This window comes from Gorilla gorilla, chromosome 4 (assembly GCF_029281585.2).
Source record: "Gorilla gorilla gorilla isolate KB3781 chromosome 4, NHGRI_mGorGor1-v2.1_pri, whole genome shotgun sequence".
In the NCBI taxonomy this organism is placed as follows: domain Eukaryota; kingdom Metazoa; phylum Chordata; class Mammalia; order Primates; family Hominidae; genus Gorilla; species Gorilla gorilla.
In genome coordinates this window covers 11,943,751-11,964,617 of record NC_073228.2, presented here as the reverse complement: position 1 = coordinate 11,964,617, position 20,867 = coordinate 11,943,751, and the positions used below count along the sequence as shown (strand labels likewise).

Genomic DNA, 20,867 nt, shown 5'->3' with positions numbered 1-20,867 from the left:
TGCACTTCAGAAACCCCCAGTAAATTCAAAACATTCCCATGCCTGGGCCCCACCCCAGCGATCCTAGTTTATTGGTCTGGGTGCAGCCTGGGCATCAGGATTTTTAAAGCTGCCCCAGGGCATTCTCACGGGCAGCTGGGCTGGGGACGCCTGCTCTACAGCATCTAGGACAATTAACCACCTTAGCCAAGGATCTCCAGTCCCATCATACGAAGGCCCCGGGGGATGGGGATGGGGCAAGGAGCACCACCTCTGCTTCCTGGGTCTACCATGTGGTGGGGGCCAGAAGCGCATAGGAGCAAGGAAAGACCAGGGAAATGCAGATTCCAGGGCTCGCCCAACCCCTTTCAGAATCCATGTCCGCTTTTCTTTTTCTTTCTTTCTTTTTTTTTTTTTCCAGACAGGGTATCTCTCTGTCAACCAGGCTGGAGTGCAGTGGCATGATCACAGCTCACTGCAGCCTCCACCTCCTAGGCTCAAGCCATCCTCCTGCCTCAGCCTCCTGAGTAGCTGGGACCATAGGCATGCACCACTATGCCCAGCTAATTTTTATGTATTTTTTATAGAGATGAGGTTTTGCCATTTTCCCCAGGCTGGTCTTGAACTCCTAGGCTCAAGCAATCCACCCACCTTGGCCTCCCAAAGTGCTGGGATTACAGGCGTGAGTCACAGTGCCCGGCCTCCATATCTACTTTTTAAAAATAAAAAGAAAGCTCTCAGCAGTCTGTCTCGGAGACAGGCTGTTTTCACTCCAGCCTTGCACTGAAGCACACGCTTCTGGGGGGGTGGGGAGAGTCCCATCCACATCCACCTTGTCCCAGCACAAAGCTGCAACTCGCCACGTTCAGCGAGCCTCCGCTGGACCGGGCTGACACAGGCCTGAGGTGCCAGCCACACCGAGCCCGCGGCCATGTGGCCAAGAGGCATTTTCTGAGCCTTCATCAGGAGCAGGGCCGGGCTGTGGTAAGCACCCCCCAGCACGGTCTCCGGGTGGGGACGAGTCCAGGCCAGGCTCGCTGACCCCATACCCCAGGCTGGTGCTCAACCCTCACGCCGACTCTGCCCTACAAGGGGGTTCCTGGCCGCACTTCACACCCGTGAGGCATCTGCGTTTTGGACGTGGGAGGTAACAGCTACAAGATCACACATAACTCAGGATGATGCCAGCACTGGAAACAGATCTGTCGGACCCCAAAATTTACTCCTTCACCACCATCTGCCTCCCAGCAGCTGGGGACGGACAGGCGGACAGGGTGTCTTAGTGGGGACTCGAGTGTCAGAGCAGAGAAGGGGGCCATGGGGAGGGCCCTCCTCAGCCCAGGGTTTGGGGGAATAGAGAAGCCTCCGCCAAAAGCTGACATGAAGGTGCCTCGCCCCAGGAGGTGAGTCTCAACCATACAAGCTGGCCGGTTAGGAGAGAGGGGAAGGAGGAAGCCTAGGTAGAGGGGATCCCTAGCCAAAGGCATGAGGCAGAGAGAGCCCCACAAGATCTAGAGGCAGAGAAGACGACGAACTTGGAGGTGTGCACAGTGGGGGGCGGGGAGGCAGGCAGCATCGCTCAGCAGGGCCAGATGGTGACGGGCCTTGGACCCCGAGTGAAGGAGATGGCGCTTCATCCTGAAAATGATGGGCGGCCCCCGGCGGGTCCCAGGCAGAGGGGCAGCCTGGCTTCCAGAGTGAGTGCACAGCACCCCTGTCCGCTGCCCACTGATGCCAATACATCCCCACCCTCAGTTGTGATAAAAAAAAAAAAGAGTGTCTCCTGGCATTGCCATACACCCCTTGGGCACAGACTCGGCCCCGGGTGAGAATCACTGCTCTAGAAGAACCTGGAAGGACCTGGGCATCAGCGTATAAAGGCTCCCCCAGGAACCCCCACATGCAGCCAGGTTGAAGAACCAGCAAGGCGAAGGGCGGGGAAAAGCGAACCGGGGTGCATTCTCACAATACCCCCAGAAAGTGGATATTACCAGCCTCATCTTACAAACAGGGAAACCGAGGCTCCAAGAAGAGAAAGAATTTCCCAGGTTCACACTAACCAGTGGTGCCAGGACTCAACCGGCACTCAACTCCCTAACTCCTAAACTTGAGCTCCCTACGAGATGGGGCTGCAGGACAGAGAGCTGACCGGCCAGCTTCTGGTTGTGGTTCTGCCACAGAATCCTCAGCCCCAAGACCGTGGGCCAACCCCACCACCTCTCTGAGACACAACTGGGACCTTCCCCTCGCCTGGGCCCTGGGGATGCAGGGACACGGGGACGCCTGCAGGTTCTGCTGCACTGTTGGCCTGGCACCACCAGGGGGAGCTCCGACTGAGTCCGGCCTGCGGGACCCAGGCCAGGACCAGAGTTCGGGCCCCACCTCCCCCACACCTCTTCGGGTTCCCTGGCGCCTGACGCCACCCAGCTCAGCAAGCCTCCTGGCACCTGGAGTCCTCAGTTACGGCTCACGGCTTCCTTTTATCTGCACTCTCCAATAACTGAGATGAATGTTATCGGTTCACCCTGGGGCTCTAATGGACTGCATCTTATTGGAGGGATAAAATCAGGGAAGAACCCGTCCCACAGTCACCCCTGCTGAGGCCAGCAAAGCCTGTGTCCTTACTTCATGCCCCACCACTCCCCGGCTTAATCGGCCTGGGGTGACCTTTTATGCTGCAGCCCTGGGGCAGACCCAGCTGGGTTCACATCCCAGCTTGGCCCGGGCACTGGCTGGGAGACCCCTGGCAAATTGCTGACCTTCTCCGAGCCGCCCTTTCCCCTTCGATAGCAGGGGATAATAGGAGGGCCCACCTCACGGGGTGTGGGGCTGTGGAAAGCACACACGTACCATCCATAGCCCACGGTGTCCAGCGCCCAGGCGAGACCCAGACCACCCACGTCCAGCATGCGCCCGGCTCACACCACGAGCTCAACAGTTAATGACCTGCTCGCTGACTGATGTCGGCTCTTACTGTTGTCTGTGGTCACCACCATTATTTGCCTAGAAATCTAATGAGCGTAAGGACCACAGCCAGGGCATAGGAAGGGGCTGTGGAAGTCGGATGCAGGCCCCCTGTGCTGGCTCTGGGGCTCCGGGCTTATGCGACCACACGGGCACTCACCTCAAGGCCATGAGGGCCCTCGTGGCACCATGCAACCCTCCCCACTCAGGAAGGTCTCTTTGGGTTCCAAGGCCCAGGGAACCCACCGCAGGGCACGGGTCCAACTCTAGCTCCTGCAAGTGTGGCCAGCAAGGAGTCCAGATACTCTGGCTGGACTCCCCAGGGTGCATAGCGGCTGCCAAGTTGGGTGAATATGGTCAACACTGCCCCGGGACTACATCCATCCTCCACAGCTATGAGAAAGAGGGAGGCTGAAGCCTCCGGGGACCACAGGGGGCCAGGTCACGTGCCCAGTGGGCTGCAGGGCAGAGCGGGGAGCTGGAGACCAGCACATCTGGGCTTGGGCCAGCCCTGTGCATGAGCCTAATGATGCCACCCGGGCCTCTTGGGCACTCGCTTGGGGACTGAAAATCTCCTGCCCCTCCGGTGATGGGAACAGAAGGAACCAGGACTCCCGGGGGCTTAGCCTTGGTCATGGACCCATCAGACCTGGTAGGGCCTGTTTAGTCCTAGTGAGTCTCAAGGAGAGAGAAGAATGTGGACACCCCGACGCACCCTTCACAGTCCTCTCAGTGGGGTGTAAAGTGGGGACTCCCTGCTGAAGCCCTTGCCTCGGGGAGGGGCTCCTGCCACAGCCACAGCCACAGCCGCGGGCAGGTCGGGCAGATGCCTCCAGCGCTCACCTGGCATCACAAGTGACGCAGGTGAGTGCTTCCTGCCCAGGTCAGGCCTTGGGGGCCTCCCGAGAGCCCACGCCCAGAACCAGGAACTCACCTGCTGTCGCTTTCCAGAAACACGGAGCCGCGGCTCTCGGCCAGCGCTGCGCTGATGGGCGAGAGGCAGAAGGGCGAGGAGAAGGTGTCTGAGTCTGAGTCAAAGGAGCTGTCTCTGCTCACGCCCTCGGCTGACAGTTCCAAAGAGCCATCCTCTTCCCCGGCCTCGGGCCGCGGCTCCCGCCCCTCCTCGGTGACATCCTGCGGACTGACCGTCGACAAGATCCTGGAGGGGCTGCAAGCAGGCTGCGAGGCTGGCTGGGCACCATCCACCCCCAAGCCCTGCGCCAGCTTCTCCTCATCCTCTGGTGCAGGGCTGGCGAGCATGCGGTCTGGAACACTCTGGGCCACCACCAGGATGTCCTCATCTTTGGGGGTCAGGGTAGGCCGCAGCTCCGTCGGGGAGGGCTGGTGGGAGGCTCCTGAGCTCCGGGTGCGCCGGCCCCGAGGGCGGGGTGCCTTGCGAACGGGGGAGCTCTCGGGTGTGATGTAGCGCAGGGCCTCCTCGTCCTGCCTCTGGATGCGAGAGTTGGGGACCCATGCCAGGATGAGGGTGGCTCCCAGCATCTCATCCTTCTCCATGTACAAGCACAGGTAACCTGTGAGGAGCCAGGGGGATGGTGCGTTAGAGGCCAGGAGGCTGTGGATGAGGCCCTTGTGGTACCTTTGGCGAGCTGCTCGGAGAGGCCACTGCCCTTTAGTAAAGTGCCAGTCCGGCCTCAGATACAGCCTGGTGCTGAGCAAAAACACTAGAGGGAAACTGTGGAGCTTGAAATGAATTCCAGCTATGCGTGTTTTTTAAGAACACACACTTCCAGCAGATCCAGGGGGCACTGGTCCCCAAGCACCGGCCTGCCATGCGCCTTTCTTTTTGGTTTTTGGGTTTGTTTCTTTTTTCTTTGAAACAGGGTCTCGCTCTGTGTCTCAAGCTGGAGTGCAGTGGCACAATCTCAGCTTACTGCAACCCCCACCTCCTAGGCTCAAGCAATCCTCCCACCTCAGCTCCCGAGTAGCTGGGACTACAGGTGCACACCACCACACCCAGCTAATTTTTTATTTTTTATTTTTTTGGTAGAAATAAGGTTTCACTATGTTGCCCAGGCTAGTCTCAAACTCCTGAGCTCAAGCGAACCACCCACCTCAGCCTCCCAAAGTGCTAGGATTACAGGCGATGAGCCACGAACTCAGGCTTGCCATGCACCTTTCCAAGTATACCAGGGGCTCTCCCTGTGTTCAGAGCCCTGACCCTGGCCCCAGGGCTCACCTGCCTGCAGCCTCCCTGCCTGTGTGAGCCCAAGCGGCCCAGGTGCCCAGCTTCATGGCTTTACAGCACTGTTAGGAGGGATGGAGGCTGGAGACTTCATTCTGTTTCACAAAAAGAATTCATACAGCCAGGCGCGATGGCTCATGCCTGTAATCCCAGCACTTTGGGAGGCCGAGGCGGGTGGATCACGAGGTCAGGGGATCGAGACCATCGTGGCTAACATGGTGAAACCCTGTCTCTACTAAATGTACAAAAAATTAGCCCGGCGTGATGGTGGGCGCCTGTAGTCCCAGCTACTTGGGAGGCTGAGGCAGGAGAATGGCGTGAACCCAGGAGACGGAGCTTGCAGTGAGCCGAGATTGCACCACTGCACTCCAGCCTGGGTGACAGAGCGAGACTCCGTCTCAAAAAAAAAAAAAAAATTTCATCCAAGCTGGGTGGTATTTGGGCCTTTTCCAATCATCAGTGGCACTCATGGCATTTTTTTAACGCAGATTGTTGGAGGAAGGGGCCACCTTTGCAGATGAGCATTGATGTCACACACGGGGTTGCTGGTGACATGGGAGGAGGGATTTCTCTGGGCCAGAGCAAGTGGGTGGGTGCTCAGTTCTTGGGGGAGGTGGCATTTCCTAACCCAGCACCAAGCAGTTTCGGGATATCCTGATTCCTGGGCCTCCCTCACCCACTCTCCAGGCCTCCACAACTCAGACCCCTAGAATCTCCTAAGCACTGCTCCTGTTGCCAAAACAGGCTGGGAAATTTGGGGAATGTCAGCCAGCTGGGCATTAGGATAACATGAGCCTGAGGCTGAGAAGTGTTTCCACATCCTTTGAGATCGGCAAGAGGGTCCGAGGTGGCTACTCCCTGGTCTCTCTCTCTAGAACACCCTCAGGCCAGGCAACCTCCGGGTCGAGGGGCCGCATCGCCCAGAACCTGCACCCCTTTCTAGGGCACTCCAGGGAAGCCCCTGCCCACACAGCCGCAGCCAACCAGCCGGTGGCTATAAAGATACACTTATCAAGGCAGGGGGACAGAACACTCTCTTTAAATGTTTCATTGGCATAATTTAAACTTTTGTCTTGTTTAAAAATTCATTTATTCAGTATTCGATTGAAACATAATCTGCATAAAGTGCCCAGATCTCACTGTAATTTATAACTTTTTTTTTTTTAATAGAGATGAAATCTAACTCTGTTGCCCAGGCTGGTCTCAAACTCCTGGGTTCAAGCAATCCTCCCACCTCAGCCTCCCAAAGTGCTGGGATTATAGGTGTGAACCACCTCGCCCAGATGACAACTTTACTATTTTGCCATCTTGTCTGGGACTTCTGTCTGTACTCTTGCCTGAGCCAAGCAAATGTTAGGGCATGCCGGTGCAGGCCACAGCCAGGCTGCAGGACACTGGGGCCCTGAAACATCCTTTTAGCAGCCAGGGAAGGGGACGGCAACAGGAAGAAATGAGAAGAGAGAGTCCAGAGACTGCCCTGCAGCCCCACCTCCACCACACACTGGCACTGTGCAGCCGAGAGTCGCTCAGCCTCTCTGAACAACAGCGTCCTTACCCACCTAAGAGGCCTGCTGGGGCCCTGGCCACTCCCATGAGGTTGCTGTGCAAATTAAATAAAGCAACAGATGAATAAAGCAATGCATTTATTTGTTGCAAGTCATTCACACGAATGACAAGGGGCCAGGCAGGCCTGAGGGATCACTAACCCATCTTTTGTCCCTCCCTTTGGAAGCAGCAGGGCTGAGGGACTCACCCAGCCTGCCATGAGCCAGACTTAACACCCCCCAGACCCTCCTTCTGGGAGGACAGCTGCTGTTAGTTACACGTTCTGGAAAAGGAACCAAATGCACTCTCACGTGCTGTGGCCCAGGGCCTTTAGAGCCCTGGCTCGGAAAATAACCTGGGCTGTGCGACCCTGGAGCCTCGCCTGCCCTGGCTCACCTGGGTGGTGCTCCCCCAGCCCCTGCAGCCCCTCCGGCGGGTGCACGCAGACATTGTTCTTGGAGTAGATGATCTCTCCATCCAGGACAGAGGGGGACCCGCTGCCGCTGCCACCGGGGGTGAGGGTCAGGAGGTCCGAGGCTTTGGAGGAGGCCCTGCGAAGGAGGCGGCCCAGAGACATTGCCGGGCAAGTGTTTCCATCCTCTGCATGCGTCGGCCCGGGCAGGGCTCGTCAAGACCTGCCTGGGGGAGGAAGAGAGAGGAGATGGTCAAGGTTGTGGACTTGCATCCTGTCTCACAGCAGTACGTGTCGCCTCGGCACCCGGTGGCTTCTGGTTAACCACAGGAGCGTGTCCTGCTGGTGCACAGCTCTGTACAGGGTAGGCCACGTTCTCCATCTTGGCCAGGCCACCCTGTCCATCGCAGGAGGCTGAGCAGCGTCCCTCGGCTCAACCTGTGGATGCCACCAGCACCTCCCTTCCCAGTACGAAAACTAGAACATCTCCAGGCTTTGCCAAATGTGCCCTGGAGGGCAAAATCCCTCCCAAGGAGAACCACTAAGCTACAGGAACCCTGTTCCCACCTTAGCAATTTCACAAAAACCTCCACAAAAACGTTTTTTTCACAAAAAAAGTTTTCTTTTCTCAGTTTCCCACCTGCAACAGCACAAATGAGCCCTTCTAATTCATTAAAAAGAAATAAACAGGCAAGGCGCACTGGCTCACGCCTGTAATCCCAGTACTCTGGGAGGCTGAGGCAGGCAGATCACTTGAGGTAAGGGGTTCGAGACCAGCCTGGCCAACATGGTGAAACATCATCTCTACCAAAAATACAAAAATGAGCCAGGTGTGGTGGCGGGTGCCTATAGTCCCAGCTACTCGGGAGGCTAAGGCAGGTGAATCGCTTGAACCCAAGAGGCGGAGGCTGCAGTGAGCTGAGATCACATCACTGCACTCCAGCCTGGGCAACAGAGCAAGACTCTGTCTCAAAAAAAAAGAAATAAGGAAAATTTATAAACAAAAGGATTAGTATCCAGAACATATAAAGAACTCCTATAAATTCATGGTGAAAAGGAGCAACATCTCAACAGAAAAAAATAGGTGCTCCACACAAGAGGAAAACCAAAGAACTGATAAATATGTAAAGAGATTCTCAGTTTCAAACAAAAATTCAACACCCAACAGACCAGCAAAAAGCAATTTTAAGTCTAAAAATACTGAGGATGAGGGAAAGGGGAGCTGTCACCAGTCCTGTCTCCTCCAATGTGGGAGCAACATGGCAGAATCTGGCACCACTGAGAAGGCCCAAAGCCCCCTGAAATTCCTCCTTTAGGAAATACCTGAGGGTGGTTCTTCAAACTGCAATTTGCAGCCCTATCGTAGATCCTGAAATCAATTTAGTGGGTCAACACCAGCATAAGAAGAAAAAAAGAAAAAAAAATAGAAAATGCCCTTGAACCCTGGCCATAGGTAGGCTCAGCACTGGGTCAGAGAACTTCTGCCCCGTGAGGACACATTCATGTGGGTAAGACGACCTGGGACGTAAGAAATGTATATAGAATGCGCTGTGACCTGAAACATGTGATGACTCTGCCTGGAGGAACCCAAGGAAACACCTAATCAAATGCTTTGCAGCCAGTTTCTACCAACAAAAATGAAACCACCAAACCTCTAGATAGCAGATGAGAACCAACTAGACTTCTATACACACATGGAGTTCATGAACACACACACCAAGCCACGCCAAGGAACGACCATGTCAGTGAAAAGGCAGGCACAGCCAGGCACAATGACTCATGCCTGTAATCCAAGCACTTTGGGGGGCTGAGGCAGGTGGAACACCTGAGGTCAGGAGTTCGAGACCAGCCTGGCCAACATGGCAAAACCCCATCTTGACTAAAAATAGAAAAAAAAGTTAGCCGGGTTTGGTGGCACGAGCCTATAATCCCAGCTACTGGGGAGGCTGAGGCAGGAGAATTGCTTGAACCCGGGAGGTGGAGGTTGCAGTGAGCTGGGATTGAGTCACTGCACTCCAGCCTGGGTGACAGAGTGAGACTCCGTCTCAAAAAAATAAAAAAAATAAAAAAAATAAAAGACAGGCACAGAGCCACGCTGCATCCTGATCACTGATGGGGGATGTCCAGGACTCTGACCACAGCTGGGCTGCATGCAGGCCGGCTTCACAAAAGTCTGCAGAGGTCGGGGGGCTGGGAGAGGACAGCCACAGAGGGGCTTCACCTTCACCTCTTTGAAGGAAGAAAAGACTTGAAGCCAACATGATAAGAATTAGCAACTGGGAATGAATATACCAAATGTGGTACAGTGGAATATTATTTGGCCTTAAAAGAAAGGAAATTCTGACTGGGAGCAGTGGCTCACACCTGTAATCCCAGCACTTTGGGAGGCCGAGACGGGCGGATCACCTGAGGTCAGGAGTTCAAGATCAGCCTGGTCAACATAGCAAAACCCCGCCTCTACTAAAAATACAAAAATTAGCCAGGTGTGGTGGCATGTGCCTGTAGTCCCAGCTACATGGGAGGCTGAGGCAGGAGAATTGCTTAAATCCAGGAGGTGGAGGTTTCAGTGAGCTGAGATCACGCCACTGCACTCCAGCCTGGGTGACAGAACAAGACTCCATCTCAAAAAAAAAAAAAAAAAAGAATTAGCAACTGGGAGTGAATAAACCAAATGTGGTATAATGTAATATTATTTTGCCTTGAAAAGAAAGTCTGACGCCTGCTACGGCACGGATGAACCCTGAAAACATTGCGCTAAGTGAAACAAATCAGTCACAAGAGACAAGCACTGTAGGATTCTACTCACGTGAGGTCCCTAGAGCAGTTAGGTTCATAGAGACAGGAAGTGGAATGGTGGGTGCCAGGGGGTGAGGTGGGGGGAATGGGGAGGTCGTGTTTAAGGCGGACAGGGCTTCAGCTTGGGAGGATGGAAGCGTCCTGGAGGTGGACAGTGGCGGCGGCTCTACAACATGAACATACTCAATGCCGCTGAACCTGATACTTAAAAATGGTTAAAGTGGTAAGTTTTATGTTATATGGATTTTACCACAATAAAAAAGTTAAAAATTATCTATTAGTGGAGGGTCTCTGGGTATATGATCTTGTTCTTTGAACTTTCTGCATTTTTTACATTTCTCCAAAGATCCAGAGCTGGTTGAGGGTGGTCCCTAAATCAAGTCCCTTTCACCTCCAGCACTTGGCTAGGCTCTGGGACAGAGGGTGGGTGGGTGGGTGGAGGGGTCCCCACTGGCTCAGCAGAACTGGCTCCCACCCTGGCAGGAGGCAGGGGGCAGATGTCAGTGGTGATGGCCACCGTCCCAGGACCAGGCAGCTCCGCGTTCTCTGCCTCTCTGGGTTCCTCTCCTCTGAACCCCTCCATGCTTCAGCCTCCCCCCGCCCTGTTTGTGTATTTCCAATTGTCTCCATGGCTGCTGACTTCCCAAGCACAATATTCCAAAGATGTTCCAGCCAGCCCAGGAGTGGCCTTCCCATTCCCATGTCCTTCCTCTGATAGATCCATCACTCCCATCTCCCCATCTCAGAGATCCCGACGTCAACATCACTTGTGAAAATCACCAGTTCTGGGGGTGGGGACCCAGCTCAGATCCTCACCTCCTCAGCCTTGAGCCACAGACGCCCTCTGCCTGATCTCAACCGTCTCCAGGGCCCTCATCCACTCAGCAATCCCTAGCCCACCCCTTTTTAGGCCCCCTCAACATGTCCAGTGAAGGCTGCAGAAGAAAGTCGACCCCTTGGTGCAGGGGTCAGCAAACTTGTTCTGCAAAAGGCCAGAGAGTAAACGCTTTGGACTCTCTGGGCCGGAGAGTCTCTGTCGTGACCACTCAACTCGGCCCTTGGAGTGCAGGAGCAGCCACAGACAGTAAATGATGGGCGTGACTGTGACAGTGAAGCTTTACTGACAGACACTCAAGCTTAAATTCTAGATCATTTTTCATGTGTCTCAAAAAGAATTCTTTCCATTTTTTCAACCCCCTTAAAAAACGTAAAAACCGGCCAGGCACGGTGGCTCATGCCTGTAATCTTGGTACTTTCGGAGGCCTAGGTGGGCAGATCACCTGAGGTTGGGAGTTCGACATCAGCCTGACCAACATGGAGAAATTCCATCTCTACTAAAAATACAAAATTAGCCGGGCGTGATGGTGCATGCCTGTAATCCCAGCTGCTCGGGAGGCTCAAGCGGGAGAATCGTTTGAACCCAGGGGGCAGAGGTTGTGGTGAGCCTAGATCGCTCCATTGCACTCCAGCCTGGGCGACAGAGCAAGACTCCATCTCAAAAAAAAAAAAAGTAAAAACCATCCTTAGCTCATAGGCTGTACAAAACAGGTGGAAGGCTGGCTTTGGCCTGTGGGTTGCAGATGGCAGTGCCCTGGCATAGACCATCTCACCAAATCCAGGGGATTCTTCTCCACCTATCCAAACCAGCTCTCTGCTAACCTCTCCAGGAAGCCTTCTGGCCACTCTTGGCCTAAACACTTCATCCCACACAGGGGCATATGACAACCAAGTGACGAAACTTAATTAAAAAAATCACACTGCAAACTACAAATCAAAAAACATATTGTCCTTCCCAATAATCACATGGAAAAGCTATGTTCTGTTCTAATGTTATCCAGAATAGTTTTAGAATTCAAGAATTCTTCAAGAATTGCAAGGTCATTTAATAAGCCCTGCAAGAAAATTGCTCGCTGTCCTCTAGACCAGCCATGTCCAACAGAAACACTGCAGGAGACATAGATACAATTTTAAATTTTCTGGTAAGCAAAAAAAAAAAAAAAGTGAAATTAATTTTAATAATTTTTAGCATAATATATCCAAAATATTATTATTTCAGCATATAGTCAATATGAAAACATTATTTCTTTTTTTTTTTTTATTTTTTGAGACGGAGTCTCACTCCATAGCCCAGGCTGGAGTGCAATGGTGCAATCTCGGCTCACTGCAAGCTCCGCCTCCCAGGTTCATGCCATTCTCCTGCTTCAGCCTCCCGAGTAGCTGGGACTACAGGCGCCCGCCACCATGCCCGGCTAATTTTTTTGTATTTTTAGTAGAGATGGGGTTTCACCGTGTTAGCCAGGATGGTCTCGATCTCCTGACCTCGTGATCCGCCTGCCTCGGCCTCCCAAAGTGCTGGGATTACAGGCGTGAGCCACCGTGCCCAGCCTGAAAAAATTATTAATGAAATCTTTTACATTCTTTTTTTTTTTTAGAGACAGGTTGTCACCCAGGCTAGAGTGCAGTGGTGTGATCACAGCTCACTGTATTCTGAAACTCCTGGGCTCAAGGAATCCTCCTGCCCAGTCTCCCAAATAGCCTGGACTAACGGCACATGCCACCAGGTCCCGATAATTTTTTTATTTTTTGTAGAGATGAGGTTTCACTTTTTTGCCCAGGCTGGTCTTGAACTTCTGGCCTCAAGTGATCCTCCTGCCTCAGCCTTCCAAAGTGTTAGGATTACAGGCGGGAGCCACCGCACCCGGCCTATTTTATGTCCTTGAAGTCTCCAAAGTCTGCTGTGCATTTTGCACTTAAGCACGTCAAAGTTCTGCCCAGCCACGTTTTGGGTGCTCTGTAGCCTGCGCGGTGTCCACACTGGACAAGGCCGCAGCGGGGCTGGAGCCCACCTCCTTCTGTGTTTCAAACGGCTCTACTCAGTGTGATCGCTCCAGTCGCCAGAGCTGGCTGCACACAGCTCTCAGCTGCTTCCCCAAATCAAAACCCTCTTTAAGTGAAAATGTTTTGCCAGCACTGAGGATAATCAAAAGAATGTGATTCCGAAATACAAGTGTTCAAAATAGAGCATTTTCTCCCAAACCATGACGTGCAGAACCTCACTGCGGCTCTGCGAGGTGCGTCCCAACAGTGCAGCTTTACGGATGAGAAGACAGGTTCTGACCACTCAGGGTCATTTCGTGAGCGGGAAACCCTGCAGCGTGAGACCTTCGTCCCCCACGTGCAGAACTCCGGCTCCTCCATCACCCGCCACCTGGGACACCAGGACAACCCCCCCACCCCCCGCCCCTCCCAGATTGTTCTGGAGAGACTGGGCTCTTTTTGGAGAAATGGAGCATGTCTATTAAACATTAGACAGGACTGTTTGCTCTCTAAAAACAATTCTCCTTATTTGTAAAGTGCATTTGCTGTTTTGCAAGAGGCTATTTCATCGAAATCCAACCTAGTTCCCAACCTCTGGTCACCAGCAAACTAGAAGTGGAGAATCCTTGGCCCATTTTTTAAAACTTTTTTTTGGTTATGAAACACACTCAGAGAAGGAAAAGGAAGAATACGTGTCCCTTAAATCACATAATCCTAAGACATTTATGTATTCTCTACTATATTTTGTGCCCTATAATGAATGAATTAATGAAAAACCCACTCCTTGGAATTATATCATGTCTTGCTTTCAGTTGGATCATAAATCTATTTTCCCAGGTGAAATATACTTATGATATAACAAACTTTAGGGTTGAAGAACATCCCCTAAAATTCCTGTGTTGAAGTCTTAAACCCCAGTACCCAAGAATGAAACTGTTTTTGAAGACAGCGTCTTTATAGAGGTGATCAAGTTACCTTGAGGTCAATATGACTGGTGTCTTTATAAAAAGAGGAAGTTGGTGGCAGGTGCCTACATACAAGGAGAGTGCTGTGTGAATACAATGATGCCACCTACCAGCAAGCAGCAGGCCTGGAGCAGCCCCTCCCTCACAGCCTCCTAAGGAAACAATCCTGCCGACACCTTGATCTTAGACTTCCTGCCTCCAGGGCTGTCAGAGAGATTTCTATTGCTCAAGCCACCTGGACCCTGGTACTTTGTTAGGGCAGCCCTAGCAAACAAATATACCACATTATTAACACATTTAAAAAGTATAAGGCCAGGTGTGGTGGCTCACGCCTGTAATCCCAGCACTTTGGAAGACTGAGGTGGGCGGATCACCTCAGATCAGGAGTTCAAGACCAGCCTGGCCAACATGGTGAAACCCTGCCTCTACTAAAAAACACAAAAATTAGCCAAGCGTAGGGGCGGGTGCCTGTAGTCCCAGCTACTCAGGAGGCTGAGGCAGGAGAATTGCTTGTACTTAGGAGGTGGAGGTTGCAGTGAGCTGAGATGGCGCCACTGCACTCCAGCCTGGGCGACAGAGCGAGACTCCGTCTCAAAACAAATAAATAAATAAAAATAAAAATTATAAATGCCAACCCTCCATCTTCATAGAATCAGCCGCCATTGCTAGGCATCTGGCTTCCAACTAGTGGCTACTGAAATAATAAACTCCACATTTTCATACATAAATCTTCATCTGTATCCTCATTATTTCCAGGATTACTGTTTCCCCAGGAGGATAAACTGGACCCCAACTCGTACTGCCCAGTGGGTTCCCCGAAATGTAAGAGTGCTGCCAGGGATTTAAATCTCCACCAGGCTGGGAACTGAAAAATGGTTTTCTGACTGGGCACAGTGGTTCACACTTGTAATTCCAACAATTTGGGAGGCCGAGGTGGGAGGATCGCTCAAGCCCAGGAGCTCAAAACCAGCCTGGGCAGGGCCGGGCGTGGTGGCTCACGCCTGTAATCCCAGCACTTTGGGAGGCCAAGGCGGGTGGATCACCTGAGGTCGGGAGTTCGACACCAGCCTGACCAACATGGAGAAACCCCGTGTCTACTAAAAATACAAAATTAGACAGGCATGGTGGTGCATGCCTGTAATCCCAGCTACTCAGGAGGCTGAAGCATGAGAATCGCTTGAACTCAGGTGGTGGAGGTTGCACTGAGCTGAGATCGTGCCATTGCACTCCAGCCTGGAAACAAGAGTGAAACTCCATCTCAAAAAACAAAAACAAACAAACAAACCAGCCTGGGCAACATAACAAGATCCCACTTCTAAAAAATTGGCTGGGTGTGGTGGTGTGTGCCTGTAGTCCCAGCTACTCGGGAGGCTAAGGTGGATCACTTGAGCCCAGGACGTCGAGGCTGCATTGAGCCATGATTGCACCACTGCACCCCACCCTGGGTGACAGATTATCCTATATTTATTAGACATTTGTGTTCACTTGTGAATTATCTGTTGGTGTGCTTTGACAATTTTTCTGCTGGCGTGGTGGAATTATTATTTTTAATACAGAGATTAAGCTGAGATGGAATTTTCATTGATATGTAAGAACTCTTTATATAGCAAAGATCACTACATACACACCATAGACACACACCATAGATACATACATCACGCACCACATACCATAGGCACACACCATAGGCACACTGCATAAACATCACAGACACACACACCACACACCAGACACACACACTGCACACACCATAGACACATCACACACACAACCCCGTAGGCACACACCATACTCTACACACACACCATAGACACACACATCCACCACAGATGCACACATACCATGACACACCCAGGCACACACACTATGACACACACACACCATGACACACAAACACACACCATGACACACACACAATGACACACACAAACACATACCATGACACACATGTATTTCTCCTAATTTGTTGTTTGCCTTTTATTTATATTACCTATTTTGACATACAGAGGTTTTAAACTTTTATGTAAATTGATGGTAACTTTTTCTTAGTAACTTCCTTTATTACTTTTATACTTAATATAATCCTTTCCAAGCTAAAAATCGTTAAACATTGGTCTATATTTTCTTCTATGTTCAATGAACTACTTTTAACGTTTCAAAAGCCTAATTCAAAGCATACATTTACCTGAAAGGGACTCACATGTTAACTAAAGTATCGAGCAGTTCATTGAGTGTTTATGTTGTTTTTATTGCTAGGCCCTGTTTTTATTGTTTACTCAGTTATCTGACAAAAACACTGAAATCTATGATAAATTAATAAAGCTTGGATGTTTATTTTTATTTATTTATTTATTTATTTAGAGACAGAGTTTCTCTCTTGTTGCCCAGGCTAGTGGAGTGCAGTGGTGCTATCTTGGCTCACTGCAACCTCTGCCTCCCAGGTTCAAGTGATTCTCCTGCCTCAGCCTCCCAAGTAGCTGGGATTACAGGTGCCCACCACCACGCCTGGCTAATTTTTGTATTTTTTTAGTAGACACTGGATTTCACCATGTTGGCCAGGCTGGTCTCGAACTCCTGCCCTCAGGTGATCCACCTGCCTTGGCCTCCAAAAGTGCTGGGATTACAGGCGTAAGCCACCACGTCCGGCCCTGTTTTTATTTTTTTGAGGCGGAGTCTCACGCTGTCGCCCAGGCTGGAGTGAAATGGCACAATCTTGGCTCACTGCAACCTCCGCCTCCCAGGTTCAAGCAATTCTCCTGCCTCAGCCTCCCATGTAGCTAGGATTACAGGCACCTGCCATCACACCTGGCTAATTTTTGTATTTTTAGTAGAGACGGTTTTGCCATGTTGGCCAGGCTGGTGTCAAACTCCTGACCTCAGGTGATCCGCCCACCTCAGCCTCCCAAAGTGCTGGGATTACAGGCGTGAGCCACCGTGCCTGGCCAGGGACATTTATTATATAAAACTTTATGGACAATTTTAAGAGGTGCCTTGGCCGTGACCCGGAGGCCTGTGTGGTTTGGCCCACCTCATGGTCCACACCCTCTCAGCTGCCCCAAAGCTGCACATGTGACAAACACGTGTGTGAGATTCACGGTTCTCATACTATCACACGCTCTGGTGAGAGTAATGGCTCATCACAGGCAAGATTTACCGCGAAATGGGACAGGCGGGGTCATTTTAACTTCCTCCCCAGGCCACCCCCTCCACCCTGCTGAAAGCACCTGCAATAAAATACGTTTTCAGAAATTCACCAGATGTCCCTTCCAAAGATCAAGCCCAGCTGCTCCCCTCCCCTTGATGGGCAGGCGGCCCTCCAGGGGTATTGCGAACGGGCTCCAGCGACGGCTGCTCGGAGGCTACCATGGGACAGTACCCGGGCAGCCACAGCCCTCCATGCCCTCCTTCCGCCCCGCAGTCCCAGCATGAAGCCACAGTTCCCCATGAGCCCAGGGCAAGCTCGTCAGAGACCCTTCCCTGCAGAGGCCCACAGCCCCTGCGGCCACTTCTTCCCCGAATCTCAATCCTGCTTCGTGTGGCCACTGCTGAAAGAGACGCTCAGTGCCACTTAGAGCGCACAGCCCACTGGTCCAGGCTGTGCACACCCAGGGACCCTTCCAGGCATTCCTCACCTCGGTGAAGGCCAGGAGCAAGAACTGCTGCCGGGCCCCCGGCTCAGGGCGTGGCTGGGGTGGCCCTGCTCCTCGGTGGCCCGCCTGGCCCCGCTGTGGGCTTCCCTCCCACCACCCCAGCCACAGTCACAGCGGGTTGTGTCAGGCCGCCCTCATCTCCCACCTCCCAGGCCCAGCTGGCGCCTCCAGCCCTGGTGTGAATTTCCATTCAGGGTCCAAAATCCACCTTGGCAGCGCCCTCATTCTGCAGGTCCACGGAGTCCTCCAGCCAGAGAAGAGAAATCTGAGTTTAACCCGATCCTGTCAGAAGAGGGGGAGGAAAGAGCTCCGGCGGACAGGGCTCCCAGGCCCCTCCAGGACGAGGCTGGAGGACCAAGCGCAGCAGCTAAGGACGCAGCCCTCGGCGAGTGCGGGCGGGGCCCAAATCCCTCGCCGGCCGGCTAAGCAGAAGCGGCTTTTGGCTTTCCGCGACAAAGCGCAGCTCCGGGCCAGGCGGCCCTGCCCGGCCCTACCCGGCTCTACCCGCAGCCCCGGCCCCAACCAGAGGCCCCACTTCAGCCCACCAGGCAGGACTGCAGCGGGGCACGCCCCACGGACCCCAGCCCCTTGGAGATCCCAAACCCCATGCCTGCTGCTCCCACTCCGGAGGAGTCAGAGGCCAAGAAGCACACACACCATAGACCACACACCACACACCACACACACCATAGACACACATACCACACACCACACACCATACCACACACCACAACACACACCATAGACACACACACCATACACCATAGACACACATACCACACACACCATAGACACAGACACTACACATCATAGACACACACCACACGCACCATAGACACACACACCACACACCATAGACACACACCACACGCACCATAGACAAACCACACACACCATACACACACCACACACCATATACACACACACCACACACCACAGGCACACACACCATAGACACACACACCACACACCATAGACACACACACCATAGGCACACACACCACACACCATAGACACACACACCACACACCATAGGCACACACACCACACACCATAGACACACACCACACGCACCATAGACAAACCACACACACCATACACACACCACACACCATATACACACACACCACACACCATAGACACACACACCATAGACACACACACCACACACCATAGACACACACACCACACACCATAGGCACACACACCACACACCATAGACACACACACCACACACCATAAGCACACACACCACACACACCACAGACATACACACCATAGACACACAGACACACATGCCATAGACACACATGCCACACACGACACACCACAGTCACACCACACATACACCAGACACCAAGACACACACACTACATACACACCATAGACACACATACCTACCACACACTACAAACCATAGGCACATACACCATAGACACACGCGCTACATACACACCATAGACACACCACAGATACATACATCACACACCACATACCATAGGCACACTGCATAAACATCACACACACACACCACACACCATAGACACACACACCACACACACCATAGACACACCACACACACAACCCCATAGGCACACACCACACTCTACACACACACCATAGACACACACACCCACCACAGATGCACACATACCATGACACAACCAGGCACACACACTATGACACACACACACCATGACACACAAACACACACGACACACACACCATACACACACACTATGACACACACACACCATGACACACACACACCATATACACACAAACACCACAGACACACACACCATAGGCACACACAATGACACACACAAACACACCAGGACACACACACCATAGACACACACATACCATGACACACACGCACCCCATGACACACACCACACACAGCCACCCTCTGCTCTACCAGCTTTGCCTCTGTTCTCCGACAGCACCAGTGTTGACACGCCAGAGGCTGCCTGGGCCCCACTCCTTCCCAGCTGTCTCCAGGATTAGGGAAGCCCCAGGCGGATCCAGGGCTGCAGGAGCCTCCCTACCCAGCCCCCATGCTGGTCTGTCTTGGGTCCATAAACACAAGTCAGCCACCTGTCACCGGGCGGCAGGAAGTGCAGGCTCTGTGAGCTGGAGGAGGGGGCGCCTAGGCTCTGAGGGCTGAATAAGGGGCCTGGCAAATGCCCCCGGAGAGCCCTGGAGAGTTTTGCAGCAGCCCTGGCGCCTGGGCTTCGGGGCCTGCCTGCTGGGAGCACCCCCCTGCTGGGAGCAGCCGCCTGCTAGGAGCACCTCCTTGCTGGAAGCACACCCCTGCCAGGAGCCCCCCCGCCCCCACCCAGGAGCACCCTCCTGCTAGAGTGCCAGGGAGACACTGCTGCCTAATGGCCAGGAGCTTGCCCAGGGCAGTGACTTCTGGTCCACTTCTGTCCCTTGGTTGTGTCCCTAAGACCCAGGGACCCTGGAAGGTTCACCTGTCAGTGTCACACGGTTCCTTCTTCACACAGCAGGAACAGAAGTACAGAGAATGGCGTCCAGCCCTCCTTAAGGACTCTCAATCCATGAGACAGGAAGCCCCACAGGGAAGCAGTGGCCCCCCGCCCCCTATCTCCTCACATACAGCACTCTGTACCTTCCGCTCATTTTTCTGTAAACCTAAAACTGCTCTAAACAATGAAGTCCGCCACGCAGAAACTGCACACGGATGTTGAGAGCAGCTTTACTCATAATTGCCAAAACTCAGAAGCAACCAAGATGTTCTCCAACAGCTGAATAAATAAATAAACTGTGATACACCTAAATAATGGAGGATTATTTAATACTAAAAAGAAAGGGGCGGCCGGGCATGGTGGCTCACGCCAGTAATCCTAGCACTTTGGGAGGCCAAGGCGGGTGGATCACCTGAGGTCAGGAGTTCACGACCAGCCTGGTCAATATGGCAAAACCCCATCGCTAATTTAAAAATACAAAAATTAGCCAGGCATGGTGGCGCACGCCTGTAATCCCAGCTACTCAGGAGGCTGAGGCACGAGAATCGCTTGAACCCAGGAGGCAGAGGTGGCAGTGAGCCAAGATTGTGCCACTGCACTCCAGCCTGGGTGACAGAGCGAGACTCTCTCTCCAAAACAAACATCATCTCTTGGGGGAGGGGGGAATCTATTAGTTTAAAATAAAAAGAGGCTTGAGATCAGGAAGCTTGCATCCAAAGAGGTGTGGAGGAGGCGTCGACGAGGGTGGAGTTGTGTGGACCAATGCCGAGAACAGGCAGGCACTAGAGGCAGGCTGAACAGAGCAGAGTCAAAGACAACATTTGGTTCCTGGACTGAGAACCCAGCTGCCAGCAGCCCAAGTTGTCTGATGGGAGAGTTTCCTAATGTCCTTGAATCTGCAAGATGCAAGACTTTGAATGGCCCTTGCCCACGGCAGTGTGGGGCAGTTGATGCCCATGACCTTAGGGACCTGGAGTCCTGCGGGGTTTGAGAGGGGCAAAGAAAACCATTCGTCCTGGGAGGCAAGGAAGCTGGATGTCAGGA

General features: G+C 52.8%; 1 protein-coding gene across 9 annotated transcripts in view; it reads right to left on the bottom strand.

The window, feature by feature from the left end:
• The window catches only part of TBC1D16 (TBC1 domain family member 16), a 101,724-nt gene that overhangs the window by 71,802 nt on the left and 9,055 nt on the right, over window positions 1-20,867 (bottom strand). For 5 of the 9 annotated variants that reach the window (XM_031011133.3, XM_031011137.3, XM_055389084.2 and 2 more), the window contains exons 2-3: window positions 7,088-7,330; window positions 3,878-4,475 (exon numbers count right to left, since the gene is read on the bottom strand). In XM_031011133.3, coding sequence (XP_030866993.1) covers window positions 3,878-4,475; window positions 7,088-7,268 — 779 coding nt within the window. In that variant the 5' untranslated portion in view covers window positions 7,269-7,330. The remainder of the gene's footprint in view (window positions 1-3,877; window positions 4,476-7,087; window positions 7,331-20,867) is intronic. The other 4 variants (XM_031011134.3, XM_055389082.2, XM_063706033.1 and 1 more) reach the window with 1 other exon arrangement.